Raw genomic sequence first — 13,994 nt, 5'->3', positions numbered from 1 at the left:
GACGGGGTTTCACCATGTTGACCAGGATGGTCTCGATCTGTTGACCTCGTGATCCACCCGCCTCGGCCTCCCAAAGTGCTGGGATTACAGGCTTGAGCCACTGCGCCCGGCCCCCTCTTCCCCTTATAAAGCCACCAGTCCCATTCCCATGATAATTCATTAGCTCATTTAACCCATTAACCCATGAATGGATTAATCCATTCACAAGGGCAGAGCCCCCATGACCCAATCACCTCTTAAAGGCATCACCTCTCAATATTGCCACATTGGAGATTTTCAACATGAGTTTTGGGATAAACATTCAAACCACAGTAAATCTCCACCAACCTCCCAGGCAACAGAACTGTTACACCCATCAAAGATGTATGAGTCCATTTCTGGGTTCACAAAAACTCCTTACCAGGGGAGTCTTTGAAACCTTGACTGTATACCTCCTATGAGTCTAGAGAGCTGCTAAACACTGTTGGGTGCAGGGAGGAGCAGCTGCAGATAAAGGTGGGTAGGCAGGTGGGTCCAAAGATAGTTCAAAAAGTAGCTGATGGAGGGTTGGACTTAATGCAGGAGATCACAGAGAATCATATGGGCTACTGTGTACTCTTGGGGTTTTTTGCTTTTCTTTTTTTGGGACAGGGTCTCACTCTGTCGCCCAGGCCAGAGTGCAGTGGAGTGATCATAGCTCACTGCAGCCTTGACCTCCCAGGCTCAAGTGATCCTTCCACCTCAGTATCCCGAAGCACTGGGATGACAGGTGTGAGCCACTGTGCCCAGCATACACTCTTGTTTGTAAGTTCAAAGTCACACCTCTTTGGTTTTACTACAAAAGCAGTGTGTCTGGCATACAAATATTAGAACATTTAGAGAAGCAAGAAGAATTGTCTAAAAATCCTGCCTCTCAAATTTTGATACATAACTGAACACCCCATTCTGTGGTGAGGAGGTGTAAACAAACCTACCTGCAAAGACCAAGGGAGCTGAGAGGCAGAAGAAAGAGGCTGACAAATCCAGTTTCTCAGAAAGAGGCATTTAATAGGGAATTACAAACAGAAGTGATGTATCCGCTGGCCAAGGGACAGTGAATCACCACACTCATCCTTCAGAAAATATCCTTTATATAGCAAGCTTTTTTGGGAAAATGTGCAGTTAGTCGTGCCTCAGACTTTCTTGTGAAACTTGCGACCACTGGGGACGTTAGATAAACATCTTTATGAGGGGCGATCTATGTTATGGGAGTACTGTGGTGTGCAGGAGTCAAACATCCATCATCGGCCTGGGCACAGTGGCTTACACTTATAATCCTAGCACATTGGGAGACAGGGATGGGTGGATCACTTGAGGTCAGAAGTTTGAGACCAGACTGGCCAACATGGTGAAACGCTGTCTCTACTAAAAATACACAAATTAGCCGGGCATGGCGGCACACGCCTGAAATCCCAGCTGCTTCGGAGGCTGAGGCAAGAGAATGACTTGAGCTCAAGAGGCGGAGGTTGCAGTGAGACGAGATCATGCCACTGCATCCCAGCCTGGGTGACAGAGTGAGACTCTGTCTCAAAAAATAAACAAACAAAAAGCAACACAAAATCAGTTATCATGGTGGCTTCTCTTCAAGATTGTATCACTCTTTCCATGCAAAAGGCTACTTTCCTACACCCCCTTTCTTTGTGATGTGTGTCACACCATTTGCCACTTGCTTTATACCCTTAGCAGTGACTCTGGACCTTCCCTTGTACCTGACAGTATGATGAGGGTTCCCTCTCCTTTGCCTTCCCTTCCATGTAGTCAAATTGTGGACAAGATGCACAACAGCAGCAGCGGAATCCGTTCAAGCCCCAACATGGAGCAGGGAAGCACCTACAAAAAGACCTTCCTTGGTGAGCCAGTCCCCCAGGGCTGGGCTGGGCACTCAACCTGGGACATGGTGATGCAGGGCTCAGCCGTGTGCTTGCCTGAGATGGCCATGTGTGGGTGTGCAGCCACAGCTCTGTGCAGCAGGTATGGCCTTCAGTTTGCTCTTGGGTAGAGCTCTACAAGGCTGCCCAGAGGGCCAAGGTCAGTGAGGTCATTGGCCAGATACCCCAAGGACGCTGGTCCGTTGCCTGCCACCTGACTGGTGCTGCTCTTGGCCAGGTTCCTCCCTGGTGGACTGGCTTATTTCCAACAGCTTTGCGGCCAGCCGTCTGGAGGGGGTGACCCTGGCCTCCATGCTCATGGAGGAGAACTTCCTCAGCCCGGTGGGTGTCCGGAGCATGGGAGCCATTCGCTCTGGGGACCTGGCCGAGCAGTTCTTGGATGACTCCACGGCCCTGTATACTTTCGTAAGTTAGGGAGTGGGTTCTTGCCACCAGGGCAAAGGCTAAGGAATACACAACAGAGTGGGGTCCTGGGGTCCACAGTCACCGGAGGAGGCCTTGGGCTTGGGAGATGACTTCATCCTGATGCAGAATGGGGATTCTGTTCTGAGGAATTCCCTTTCCCCTCTGACAGTCCCCATAGCCTGGGCCTGGGTCTTTTCTGTAGCACAGTCCTCCCTCCCTCCTTCCCCCTAGGCTGAGAGCTACAAAAAGAAGATAAGCCCTAAGGAAGAAATCAGCCTGAGCACTGTGGAGCTAAGTGGCATGGTGGTGAAACAAGGCTACCTGGCCAAGCAGGTATGGCTGCTTTGGAGCACGGAAGAAAGATGAACAGTTCTCAAGCTCAAGGGAGGCATCAGTGAGCCCAGAGGAAGGGAAGGGCTGAGGCTGCTGGAGGGCACCAATTACAACAGAATCTACGAAGGCAGGAGCCTAGCACCAGCCAACAGAAGCAAGTCAAAGAATGGGCACATGTCACGCTCACACATGTGTGCCAGACACAAGGGTTGTTTGGGAAAAATGTACTATATACACACAGAATTATCACAACATCAAAAAACAACTTCTACAGAAGTGCCTGGCTTCACATATTTGTCTTGGAGGCTTTGCTGACTGGTTTGAGGTTTTGCATGTGCTGGCCTTCTGTTCCTTGCTTGGGGCATCCTGGGGTCTCTGCCGTCCCTTGTGAGATTCTGCACATCCCCTTGATACACTTTCTGAGCTAAAAACAATTTTCTCCACCATGTCAGTAGGTTGAAGATCAGACTGCACTGTAAGGCTCAGGGTTCAAAGCCTGACCATGGCCACTACTCTTAAACCGTGTTTGGGAGAGCAGCTGTGTTGAACTGGAGGCAAGCCATGTCTTGCAGCATTCCTGCCTGTGCCTAACAAAAAGGGTATTCAGTGAACAAAATCACCTGTCCTTGGCACAGGAAGTGTGGCAGACATTTTGCACGGCCTTGTGTTTGTGCACATGTTGTGTACCATATGAATGTGTGTGTCTGCACAGAGGGCATGTACACGGCTCAGCATCACTCCCACTGTTGCTTGGAGCATGTGCTGTTGCTGTCACCTGCTTCTTGCATATCAGGATCCTCGTCTTCTCTTAGATTCTTACCATCCCACTGCGGCCTGTCTACGCCAAGGCCCTGCTTCTGCTGGGCCTGATGGGAGTCCTTCCTGAGGGAGTGTGAGGAGGGTGTGGGAGGGACTCTGAGGTTGTTCCTGACTAGGAGGGCTAAGGTTCATGAGCTAACCTTAGTTCACCTGGTCAGTGAGGCCAAAGAAAGTCACACACACGCACACACACACGTCAGCTTCTTACACATTTAGATTTTATCATATAATTGAGCATTTTTTTTCCTAATGCACAATGTGAAAGTGGTTTTACTGCACATGTGGTGCACATGCAGACTGCACAAATATACATGCAGCTGCAGGTTTGTTTTTGGACTTACTTGGCCCTTAGCTGGTGCCCCTGGGTTCAAGTTTTCCTGTGCGCTCCCAGCCCAGCTGATAGCTGCTGCCTCCCTGTCCTCTTTTATGCCCTGAGTGGTATGTGTCCCCTTTCCTTCTGCATGGACCCTCTTTGGCTCTATTGACTTGACTTAAGGTGATGGCGTTTTTGCTAGTGTCACTGAGAGAAGGTGTTGGCAGGGAAGTCTGTGACATGTCATTGCTATCCTTGCGTTTCCTGCTGACTGGTCTTAGAATGTCATCCCATTGGAGCGGGCTGGCTTGCTGGGGGTTTGGCATTACATGTATAGACGTAGGAGAGAGGGACATACAGCTATCACCAATGAGCTTTGAACCCTTTCTTTGCCTCAGGGGCACAAGAGGAAAAACTGGAAGGTTCGTCGCTTTGTTCTGAGGAAGGATCCAGCTTTCCTGCATTACTACGACCCTTCCAAAGTGAGTATGCATGCTGGTTCCATGCTGGTCCCATGTTGTGATGCCCCCAGACACTCCTCTTCTGGCACAGCAGGCAGCTGGCTGGACATCCTGCCTCCCCATGGCACGCAGCATAACTTGCGCTGCACCAGGCCTTTGCTCCCACTGTCCAAACTGCTCTGCCCTGTCATCACATAGGTGCCTGCTTCTTGAACGGTTTCTTCTATGCCTAATCCCCCACTTCTCATGAGAGGGCATATTTATCATTTTCAAAGAAAAGCATCTTTTGATCTTCCCCAAAGCCTGCTTTGTGAATAGGGAGGATGAGGTAGGCTGACAGAGACTCCCATTGGCACTTCCCAGCCTCTCCATACTTTCCATTCAAAGATCCTGTTAATTCTGCCTCCCTCCACTTTTCCCCACCTATGTTTTAAAAAGTTTCTTTCATCATATATTTAAGCCATAATTTGCTAATTTGCTTTTTAAAAAACTTTGATGGCAAAGTTTTTTAAAAAAAAAACTTTTCTGTTTCTGATACTAGGTATTGCCACATGCTGAGTGTTTCTAATTCCAGTCAAAAGAAAAGAAAAAGGGCCCTTTAGTTAGCTGTTCAGCCTTGTCTTGGGAGATGCATGACTTTTATTAGTTTTTGCCGAAACAGTGAAGAGTGGGCAGTTCTTTCCTCACTGAGCTTCAGTCAGGAACTCCTACCCTAAGCTGAGAGCAGCTGAAGGAACCCTGCCAGGACCCTTCCAGGCCACAGGGGGGCCCAGGGCCAGGGAGGGATGTGGCAGGAGGAGCCTCCAGAAAGCTCCGGTTGACCTCTCCGTGGGTCATGGTGGCCTGGCTACAGGATGGAGTTCAAACTCCTTCCTTCCTGGCTACTTCAAATCCTGTTTGAAGCAAGAAAAAAAAAAATAAATGAAAAAACACTTTAGTTTTGTATTTAACTCTTACCACGGTCCAGCCTAACCTACTTTCTTTGTGCCCTTGATGAGTCTGCTGTCTCAGCTTTTAAAATAGGAAACTGAGAAAATATATATACACATATGTACCTATATACACATATCTGTAAGTACATATACATGTAAATATATGTATATACATATATATGTGCACACGCACAAATGCTCACATACATACACAGATGGAAACAGTGCAGAAAAGATTACTCAAGACAAGTGTGAAAAGGAAATAAAAGAATTGTCAAATTTCAGGGCTGCATGTACAAGATAAGGAACCATCTCAAAAGTATTCTGCAGTTAATTTGTTCCCCACTTTACTCCCATTCCTCCTCCTGTTTGGGTTGAATGCCCCTCTCCTGTCCTGGGGACCTGTCCTATGCAGGCCAAATTCATACCTCCTATCCTCCCTGAGACTGCCCTTGAACCCTCCAGGCTGGGGCAGATCCGTTGCTTCTCTGAACTTTTCTACCGTTGGCATTTAATAGTAAAAATATTTCCAGAATTTTATTTAACCATTTTATTTTTTGCCCTACCTCTTGCTGGGCCCAACATGCAGTATGAAGTTGACTATTGATTAATTGAAGGGTTCCTGGGGCCTGAGGCACGTGCTGTGTAAAATTGCCCTGAATCGTCCAGGGATACCACAAATCACTGTTTTGTATCACAGAGTTTCATGCTATGCACATGCTAGACCTGTCTGACAATGTCCAGTGTGCAGGAATCTATCAACTTTGCAGAAATGATTATTATAGCTGGGTGTGGTGGCTCATGCCTGTAATCCCAACAATTTGGGAGGCTGAGGAAGGCAGATCCCTGGAGGTCAGGAGTTCGAGACCAGCCTGGCCAAAGTGGTGAAATCCTGTCTCTACTAAAAATACAAAGGCAGCTGTGGTGGCATGTGCTTGTAATTTCAGCTCCTCGGGAGGGTGAGGCCAGAGAATCGCTTGAACCTGGGAGGCAGAGGTTGTAGTAAGCTGAGATCGTGCCACTGCACTCCAGCCTAAGTGACAGAGTGAGGCTCCATCTCAAAATAATAAAAAAAAATAAATTACTATATATATTTCTAATTGGTTTGTAAGATGCACACATGGGTTAAGAAGCCAGTGAATGCTTTTCTGTGTAGCATGTTGGATCAGAGGCTTTGAGATATTTCCAGGAATGAAAAGCAGATTTGCAAGTCTCCAAGACTGGTAACTGCAACATTGGTGGGAACTACTGCTACGGGCTGTGAAATGAAGAGGCCCAAGCTTCCTTACTGATGCATGCAGCTTTGACCACCACATGATGTCCAAGTTCAGCTTCATCTTTTATTACAAATGATTTGTGCTGAGTTCTTTAGCTGGCCTGAGTTGTAGGGGGAGTACAACCCTTTCCTTCTGTGCACTCACAGATTCCTAACTGGGTCTCCTTTCCTCTGCAGGAAGAGAACAGGCCAGTGGGTGGGTTTTCTCTGCGTGGTTCACTTGTGTCTGCTCTGGAGGATAATGGCGTTCCCACTGGTAAGGTGTAACTTCAGCCCCAGCCTGAAGATCTCAGGGGCCTCCCTCCTGCACCTCAATAATGCCTTACTGATGAAACAACAGCTTTGGGAGCTAAGCAGGGCTTTCTCAATGAGACAGAGTGGTGTGAGTTTTGAGGCAAATTTCAGAATTGAACAAAGGGTATGTTCTTGGTGTTTTTAAGAATACAGTTAAGTAATCCTTACGTTAATAATCTTTGCCCTCAGTTTCTGTGCTGATGGCCCACAAGCTTCTGCCTAAAAATAATAGCTGAGGCTCATATAGGGTTTTAGGATTAATATACTTTAATATCTATCATAACACTAATTTCACAATAGCCAGCCATAGTAAGAAGATATTATTCCCATCTTACGGCTGTGGAATTGGGGTTCCAAAAAGTTATATAATTTGAGATCAAACTCCAAATTCTGTGCTTGCTTTTAACATAAACATACTGGATTCTTTGGTGTAAATGAAGTGGTAGATCTATGGCATGCTACCATCTTGAGCATAGGAGCAGGCAAGGGCTACCGGGAATATCCAGACATAGCCATTGGCAGGCCTTAGGACACTGGTGAGGGACAGGAAATGGGAGGAAAGGGAATATCATCTGATGGGATTCTCTAACTGTATACCTTTTATTTAAGAAATACATCATTGTATGGTTTTGTCCATGTCTCAGATGACTTTCTGCTGGTTCATTGTGAAAGCAGACATCCTATTCAATCACTGATTTTTTTTTTCTTTTATTCTGCCTAGGGGTTAAAGGGAATGTCCAGGGAAACCTCTTCAAAGTGATTACTAAGGATGACAAACACTATTACATTCAGGCCAGCAGCAAGGTTGAGCGAGTCGAGTGGATTGAAGCTATCAAAAAACTAACATGACAAGGACCTGAGGGAACCAGGATTCTTCCCTCCTACCAGATGACACAGACAGGATTTCCTGGAGAATGGGAGTGTGTTTTAAGACTTTTGACTTCTTTGTACGTTTTTTACTTCTTTGGAGGGTGAATGCTGAAGAGTTCCTCAGATTACAAACAGCAGTGGTACCATTTCCTTCCCCATCTTTACGTTACCAACCTGGAAAGGCTAGAACAGCCGTTAGGTGTCAGCATCTTGAGTTTTGCCCAGCATCACAAACGGCCATTCCCTTGGGCACTAAAATAGGTTCTCTTTGTTGGAACAATTACATTGGCCATGCCATAATGCTGAATAAAACTCTTCTTATGCAGTTCTCTCTTAATTTCTTTGGAATTAGTAAAAACTGACTTTTGTTTCTGGTTATTAGAATCCTATACAAAGTTTTATAGTTTTCAAGCATCTCTGTCCCTAAGACATACTTCATCTTAAAGTGGGGATGGTGGCAAAACTTTGAACATTCAGAGAATATTGTTTTGCTTTGGAAAAAAAACCTGCATAAATATTATACATTACAGAAGTCATGGACTCTTGTCAGAGAGAACTTAATCACATATACAAAAAATACATACATAGCTTTTCCATGAAAAATGGGCATTTAGAGATGGAGAGTAAGAGTGTGCTAAAGGACAGAGAAAGATGTAAATGGGAAGACTTAAATCAAGGCATTGAATTTTGGTTTTAAAATGAACATTAACTGAGACAAATGGTACCAAGAAATTTCACCAGTTGGGAGGTTAATCTATAGTGAAAAGTCTGTATCATACAATACTTTTAAAGAACATTTTTATTACTTTCAAGTTTGTACAGTATGTGGCACAAGCTATTGCCAGCATTCTTGCCAAGTACAAATGCTTGGACTTCCCCTTAATCAACAGATAAAATACATAACTTACATTTAAGGGGAGTGGATTACTTCAAAGTGCTTAAGTAAAAATTTGTCCTCTTACTTTGAACTGTCTCTTGTTAATTGTGTCTAAAATACTGACCTGAATGAGAAATCCCAAGCTAATGTTTTATTTATTCCTTATATGGTAAGAGACTACCTTTTAAAGTACCATTTTCCATTTGGCATTTCACCAAGGTCTAATGTCCCTGGAATTAGTTTGCTTTGCCTTTTGAATATTGACAGGTGTTTATCTGAATTAAACTACATTTGGCTTGATGGCTTCCTGCATCAAAATTGGCACAAGTGTACCTCACTTTGTATGGGAGCTATCAGGATCTCCATGGCTTGGAAAGTAGATGACCATTACCTTGGGGCAAATCAATGAACAAGTCTCAGCAAGGTACTGGCACCTACATTTTAAAAAACTCTCTAGCCATTTTGCTCTTGGTGTAAAAGTAGAATGGCTGGAGTATGGCAGCTGAGGAATGTTCTGCTTAGCATGATGCAAAGCTTAGCAGGTCTCTCTGGGTCCGTCTTTGAACATTATCTACTTCAGAACTGGTTTGTCTTGTTTTGCTATAAAACTAATATGAAAAATGGTTTGGGCGGGGCATGCTGGCTCACACTTTCATGGAGGTAGAGGTGGGAGGATAGCTTGAGCCCAGGATTTCGAGACCTGCCCAGGCAATGTAACATCACCATTTACCAGGAAAAAAAAAAAAGTGGTTTCAATGTTCAATTTCCTCCTGGCCATTGATTTTCAATTAACTTATGCATAAACAAGACCCAAACTATTGATAATTTTCAGCTATGAGTTGATAGCCACTTGACCTCAATGAAAGGTGGAGTGGGGAACAGATGAAATTGTATTTTAAATGGACTTTGATGGGATATTCAAGATTTTTGGTTGTTTTTTTTTTTTTTTTTGCGACAGGGTCTTTCCTTGTCACCCACGCTGGAGTGCACTGGAGTGATCACAGCTCACTGCAGTCTAAACCTTTTGGCCTCAAGTGATCCTCCTGCCTTGGCTCCCTAAGTGCCGGCATTGCAGGTATGAGCCACCATACCTGGCAGAAGTTCAAGATTTGGATAAACTATTCACTTCTTTGCCAAGCCTATTCAACTTACTCAGAGCTCGGTGTACAACTTGCCCTCATATGTATCTTGTCCCTGCTGTCTTTTAGGTTAGCAAGGTGTATGCATGCTTTTTGTTCTTTTTCTCATGGTATCAGTGAGATATTTATCTGTTCTCTAGCTAGGGTCAATTTATAAAATTGTCATGGAACTAAGCAAAAGGCCCACATAAAATAAAAATCACTTACCATGGAAGCCACCAGTATTTTTCAAGCTATGGCTTTTGAAGTATAACAAATTTCAGTAAACAAAATCAAAAGAAAAAAATTCCTCTGTGTACAACAAAGGAGCACCTGTTATATTTTGAATGCATTCTTCATGTTGCCACCTTTATAAACTTGTTTTTTTGATACTTCAACAGACAGAAGTGAAAATTATGTGTCAATCTTAAGTACATCAAGGTTTTCCTCTACATAGTCCTAATGCAAAATGCTGGCTGGCAATCAGGGCTCTTAGAAACAGCCTTCGGAAGTTAAACTTTTGGATTTCAAAAGCTAGTACAGACTGCTGTATTTAACAAAAGGAACAAACCTTCATAAATGATACAAACTATCTGCCCAACACACTCTTCTATTTTCCAGGCCCTTTAATATTGAGTAAAGTCTAATCTTGGACTGACTATGGTGGGTTAGGTCTAATCTAAGTATTTTAATAGCTATCTAGGGATAATGAATAAAATCAAATACAACTGGTACCTCAAGTATCGTAAGAGAATAAATTTATGAAGACAAGCAGACCGAAGCAACTCAAGATTTTCTACACCTGACTAAACAATGCGTTACCTATGAAACTTATTACGTACAAATTAGTTCTTGAAGACAGAAGTAAACATGTGGAAAAAAAAAAAAAAAAAAAAAACAGTAAGTGTTCAAACAGATCCCTGTTTTAAGAACAAGAGCTCTAAGTGGCACCTAGTGGGTATTTTAGGAGGAACAAAAATAAAAAACTGGATGATACTCCAACTAAATAAAAAATGCAGCTGCTTTTTACATTTTAAAAACATATTTACCACCCTGAATTATAAACTCAAGGCAAGTAGCTTATTATACCAATAAGGATGTGGTATGATAAATTCTCTCATACAAGTTGTCATCAATCTCAAATAGATAAAAGGCACAGAACCAATCTAATTCTTTCATTGCATTTTAAGGCTTTGTCCCCGCTAAGGGCCAACTTTCACTGTGGTTAAAGTTATTTTCTCTAAACTCTTCTTTTCAAAGGATCTGTTATAGAGATCCTTTATTCACCTGCTCTTATAGTTCCACATCAACACTAAAATGAAGATAACAGAATTAGGGTCTTAGTTCTCAGAATGCTTTTTACTGGTGACAAGAAGGAAGAAGCCTATAGTTAAATATCCCAGAAATTTATTTGATGTTTGCTTTAATACATTTTATGTAGAAAGATTGGGATTATTTGCTTTAGATGCCCCTGGTAAATCTCATGAGGCATTGAACTAGAAAGGGGTGCCAATGTGGAGACATCAGAAACGGAAATCACAAGCCCAATTTTAGAACTATTCTTAAAGATTTGTCTCTAGTGAAATGAGGCCACTCCCTTAAAAATGCTCAAAGTGTTAGAGCTACTGTGTGAAAACAGCTGACATTTAGGAGGGCATTTCATGTTCTGATCTGTTAGAACATTTAAATACTTGGAAATAAAAAATATTCAGCTTTGAAGTTTTCAATACTGGAAAACTTTCAAGTCTAGAATTTCAGCCAGGAAGGGCTGCTCTGTGTTCCTTATATTGGACTCTGTTTCCCACAAAGTTAATCTTCAGCTTTGGCTTCCATTTCTTCTGCATCATCATCTCCATCCACTTCGGCATTTTCTCTTTCAAGCCTCTCCATCTGCCTCGCAAGTTCAGTCTCATCTGTATCTGTGACCACTTTGGGCTCCATTTGAACATTGAACACACCCCTCTTTTCCTCAATCTTTTCTTTGATAACAGCCATTGCTTGACTGAGGACAGAAAGGCCTTCTGTTCTCTCCAGGGTTGTCGTAGTCATTACATACCGAGGAGGAGCTATTAGATTAATCTAAAAGAGAAAACAAAAATTCAATTATGAATGTACCTACAGAACCCACAACTATTAGGATGTTTGAGATTTTATTACTCTGCTATATTAACAAATCACCCCAAAATGTGCCAATTCTATAGGACAGTAATTTAAGGTCCTACAGAATTGGCGATTATGTTTTGGGGTGATTTGTTAATGTAGAAAAGCGAATCGATACAGAAATCTAATGCAGTAGTATAAACAGTCCACTGTAACACTGAATAAGAACAGTTATAATTTCTGGGTATCTTTGGTAGCTCAATTAAATGCAATTATCATCAGTATAATGGATAATTTGTCTCTAAATCAAACTGATTGAAGAATCCTTATATAAGATTCTGAGTTATTGCCATTCAGTTAATTTTATCACTAATGAAAGATTCTGATCAAACCTCATAAAATTTGCATATGTATAGATGGGAGAAAGTGTTACTCTTTTTAAAGTGCTATCAGTATTTTGGGCACAGCAACTCTTTATTGTAAAGGCTTTCTAACAATAGGAATCTCCATTCACTGTGATAGTAGCAGTAGAAACCGAAAGGCCTAAACATAAATCACAAACATCTAGAAATATTACTAAGACTCACTGATTAATTTTAAGAGTAAAAAAGCCACTTTTGTTACAAAGTATGATTTTAAAAAAAAATCAAAACAAAGATCAAAGATCTTATTTGGTTTAGGTGGGTATTTCAGCAGGGAGGGAGACAACTGACAACTCACCTTAATGGGCATGGTTTCTGTAGAACAATTCAAACCTGCTCTTAGGGCTTCTTTTACAGCATCAATGCCTTCATAACCATAACAAGCCACTTCAATATCTGTAATTATAAAATTCAGAAGTTGACACCAAAAAATGCAAAAAATATTTAAAAGTTTAAAGAAAATCAAACATGGCAGACATACTAGTATTCAGAGACTTAACCTGAATCCAACGTCTACACTGCAGTTCCTTATATATAAACTGGAGGTAAGGAGGAGTGTGGTAAAGATGGAATATAACAATAACTGCAACTTATCTAAAACAGTTTAGAAACTACATTATCCTTTGACTCAGAAATTCTACTTTTAGGAATTTGTCTTGAAGAACATTTGTGTAAATGGGTAAATATGTATAATATAAGGGTGCTAATTTGTAGCTTTTTTTGGTATCTGTGAGAAAACTGTAGATGTTCATCAAGAGGGGACTGGTTTATGTTAAGGTTTATCTGTTCTATGAAACATTACTCAGAATAAAAAAGGATGAAAAGGTTCCTTTGTTCTGCATGGAAGGGCACCTATGATACACTGGGTAGAAAAGGCTAGATGGAGAAAATCCTGTATAGTATTTGTAAAAATTGGGAATATTTTAAACTATGCACTAAAACCAAACAATCAAACCCCTTTTTTTAAAAAAAGGGCTAACTTTAGGTTAGTTGAACTCACATGACTGTTTCTACTTGTGTTAATACAGAAATCTTATGATTCAGAAGCCAAAACAATTTCTTAAGCTTTTATTATAAAAAATAAACATTTAGAAAAATTTATAGACGGTGATGTAGCAACATAGTCTTTGGTTAAGTCTCATTATTTAATAGCTTTTTTGATGCATGTAAAATATTGTGAAAACCATTTAAAAAATCATTTACCCGCTCGAATTTTGACAGCCTGTGGGGTCAAGCGCCTATTAATATTATTAATGAGTACTTCTCGTTCATCTTCATTCAAATCTAAACTATCCAAAATAGATGGGTCTCTGGTGAAAAAAAATAAATAAATAACAAAAAGTCAAGATTATATTACTGATAAATGTGAAACCAAGTACCCTGGAATAATGCATATAATAGTAAAGAAAGCACAGGCTTTAATGTCACAATTAGAGTTCAAATCTTAGCTGTGTACTTACACCCAACTAATTACTAGTGAAATCAAAATTTTAGTGATCCGACTACAACAAGAAATTTAGTATGTCCTAACACATCTGATAATCTAATATAATTGATTACTTCCATGCAATTAGCTGTCTCTGCCTCAAGGAGTTTATAATCTAGCTCGAAAAGAACAAAAACAGGGAAAAATTTGTAAATGTTAACAGTATATCTGTCGGCATCAGGAGAGGAAGGTATTACTTTCTAATGAGGTCAGGAATGGCTTCATGCAAAAAGTAGTATTTCATCTAGGTGCCACAGGACATGGACCAGGGTCTTATTAACTGGCATGCCTACTGAATGAGTAAACAAATAAAAATAGGCCGGGCGCGGTGGCTCAAGCCTGTAATCCCAGCACTTTGGGAGGCCGAGGCGGGTGGATCAC

General features: G+C 41.9%; 2 protein-coding genes across 5 annotated transcripts in view; one reads left to right on the top strand and one right to left on the bottom strand.

Annotated features, from left to right (window-relative positions):
- The window catches only part of PLEK2 (pleckstrin 2), a 19,952-nt gene extending 12,005 nt beyond the window's left edge, over positions 1–7,947 (top strand). Inside the window, exons 4-9 of one of the 2 annotated variants that reach the window (XM_017500758.2) lie at positions 1,777–1,868; positions 2,125–2,312; positions 2,544–2,645; positions 4,176–4,259; positions 6,624–6,702; positions 7,462–7,947. In XM_017500758.2, the coding sequence (XP_017356247.1) occupies positions 1,777–1,868; positions 2,125–2,312; positions 2,544–2,645; positions 4,176–4,259; positions 6,624–6,702; positions 7,462–7,589 (673 nt within the window). In that variant the 3' untranslated portion in view covers positions 7,590–7,947. The remainder of the gene's footprint in view (positions 1–1,776; positions 1,869–2,124; positions 2,313–2,543; positions 2,646–4,175; positions 4,260–6,623; positions 6,703–7,461) is intronic. The other variant, XM_017500768.2, reaches the window with a different exon arrangement.
- Positions 7,948–8,391: 444 nt separating this feature from the next.
- EIF2S1 (eukaryotic translation initiation factor 2 subunit alpha) overlaps positions 8,392–13,994 on the bottom strand; it is a 23,380-nt gene continuing 17,777 nt past the window's right edge. For 2 of the 3 annotated variants that reach the window (XM_017500788.2, XM_017500782.2), the window contains exons 5-7: positions 13,331–13,437; positions 12,426–12,523; positions 8,392–11,684 (exon numbers count right to left, since the gene is read on the bottom strand). In XM_017500788.2, coding sequence (XP_017356277.1) covers positions 11,415–11,684; positions 12,426–12,523; positions 13,331–13,437 — 475 coding nt within the window. In that variant the 3' untranslated portion in view covers positions 8,392–11,414. The remainder of the gene's footprint in view (positions 11,685–12,425; positions 12,524–13,330; positions 13,438–13,994) is intronic. The other variant, XM_017500778.2, reaches the window with a different exon arrangement.

The sequence above is a fragment of the Cebus imitator genome, unplaced genomic scaffold, assembly GCF_001604975.1.
Source record: "Cebus imitator isolate Cc_AM_T3 unplaced genomic scaffold, Cebus_imitator-1.0 Scaffold13, whole genome shotgun sequence".
NCBI lineage: Eukaryota > Metazoa > Chordata > Mammalia > Primates > Cebidae > Cebus > Cebus imitator.
The sequence above is the reverse complement of the archived record's forward strand: the minus strand, read 5'-3'. Positions and strand labels throughout refer to the sequence as shown.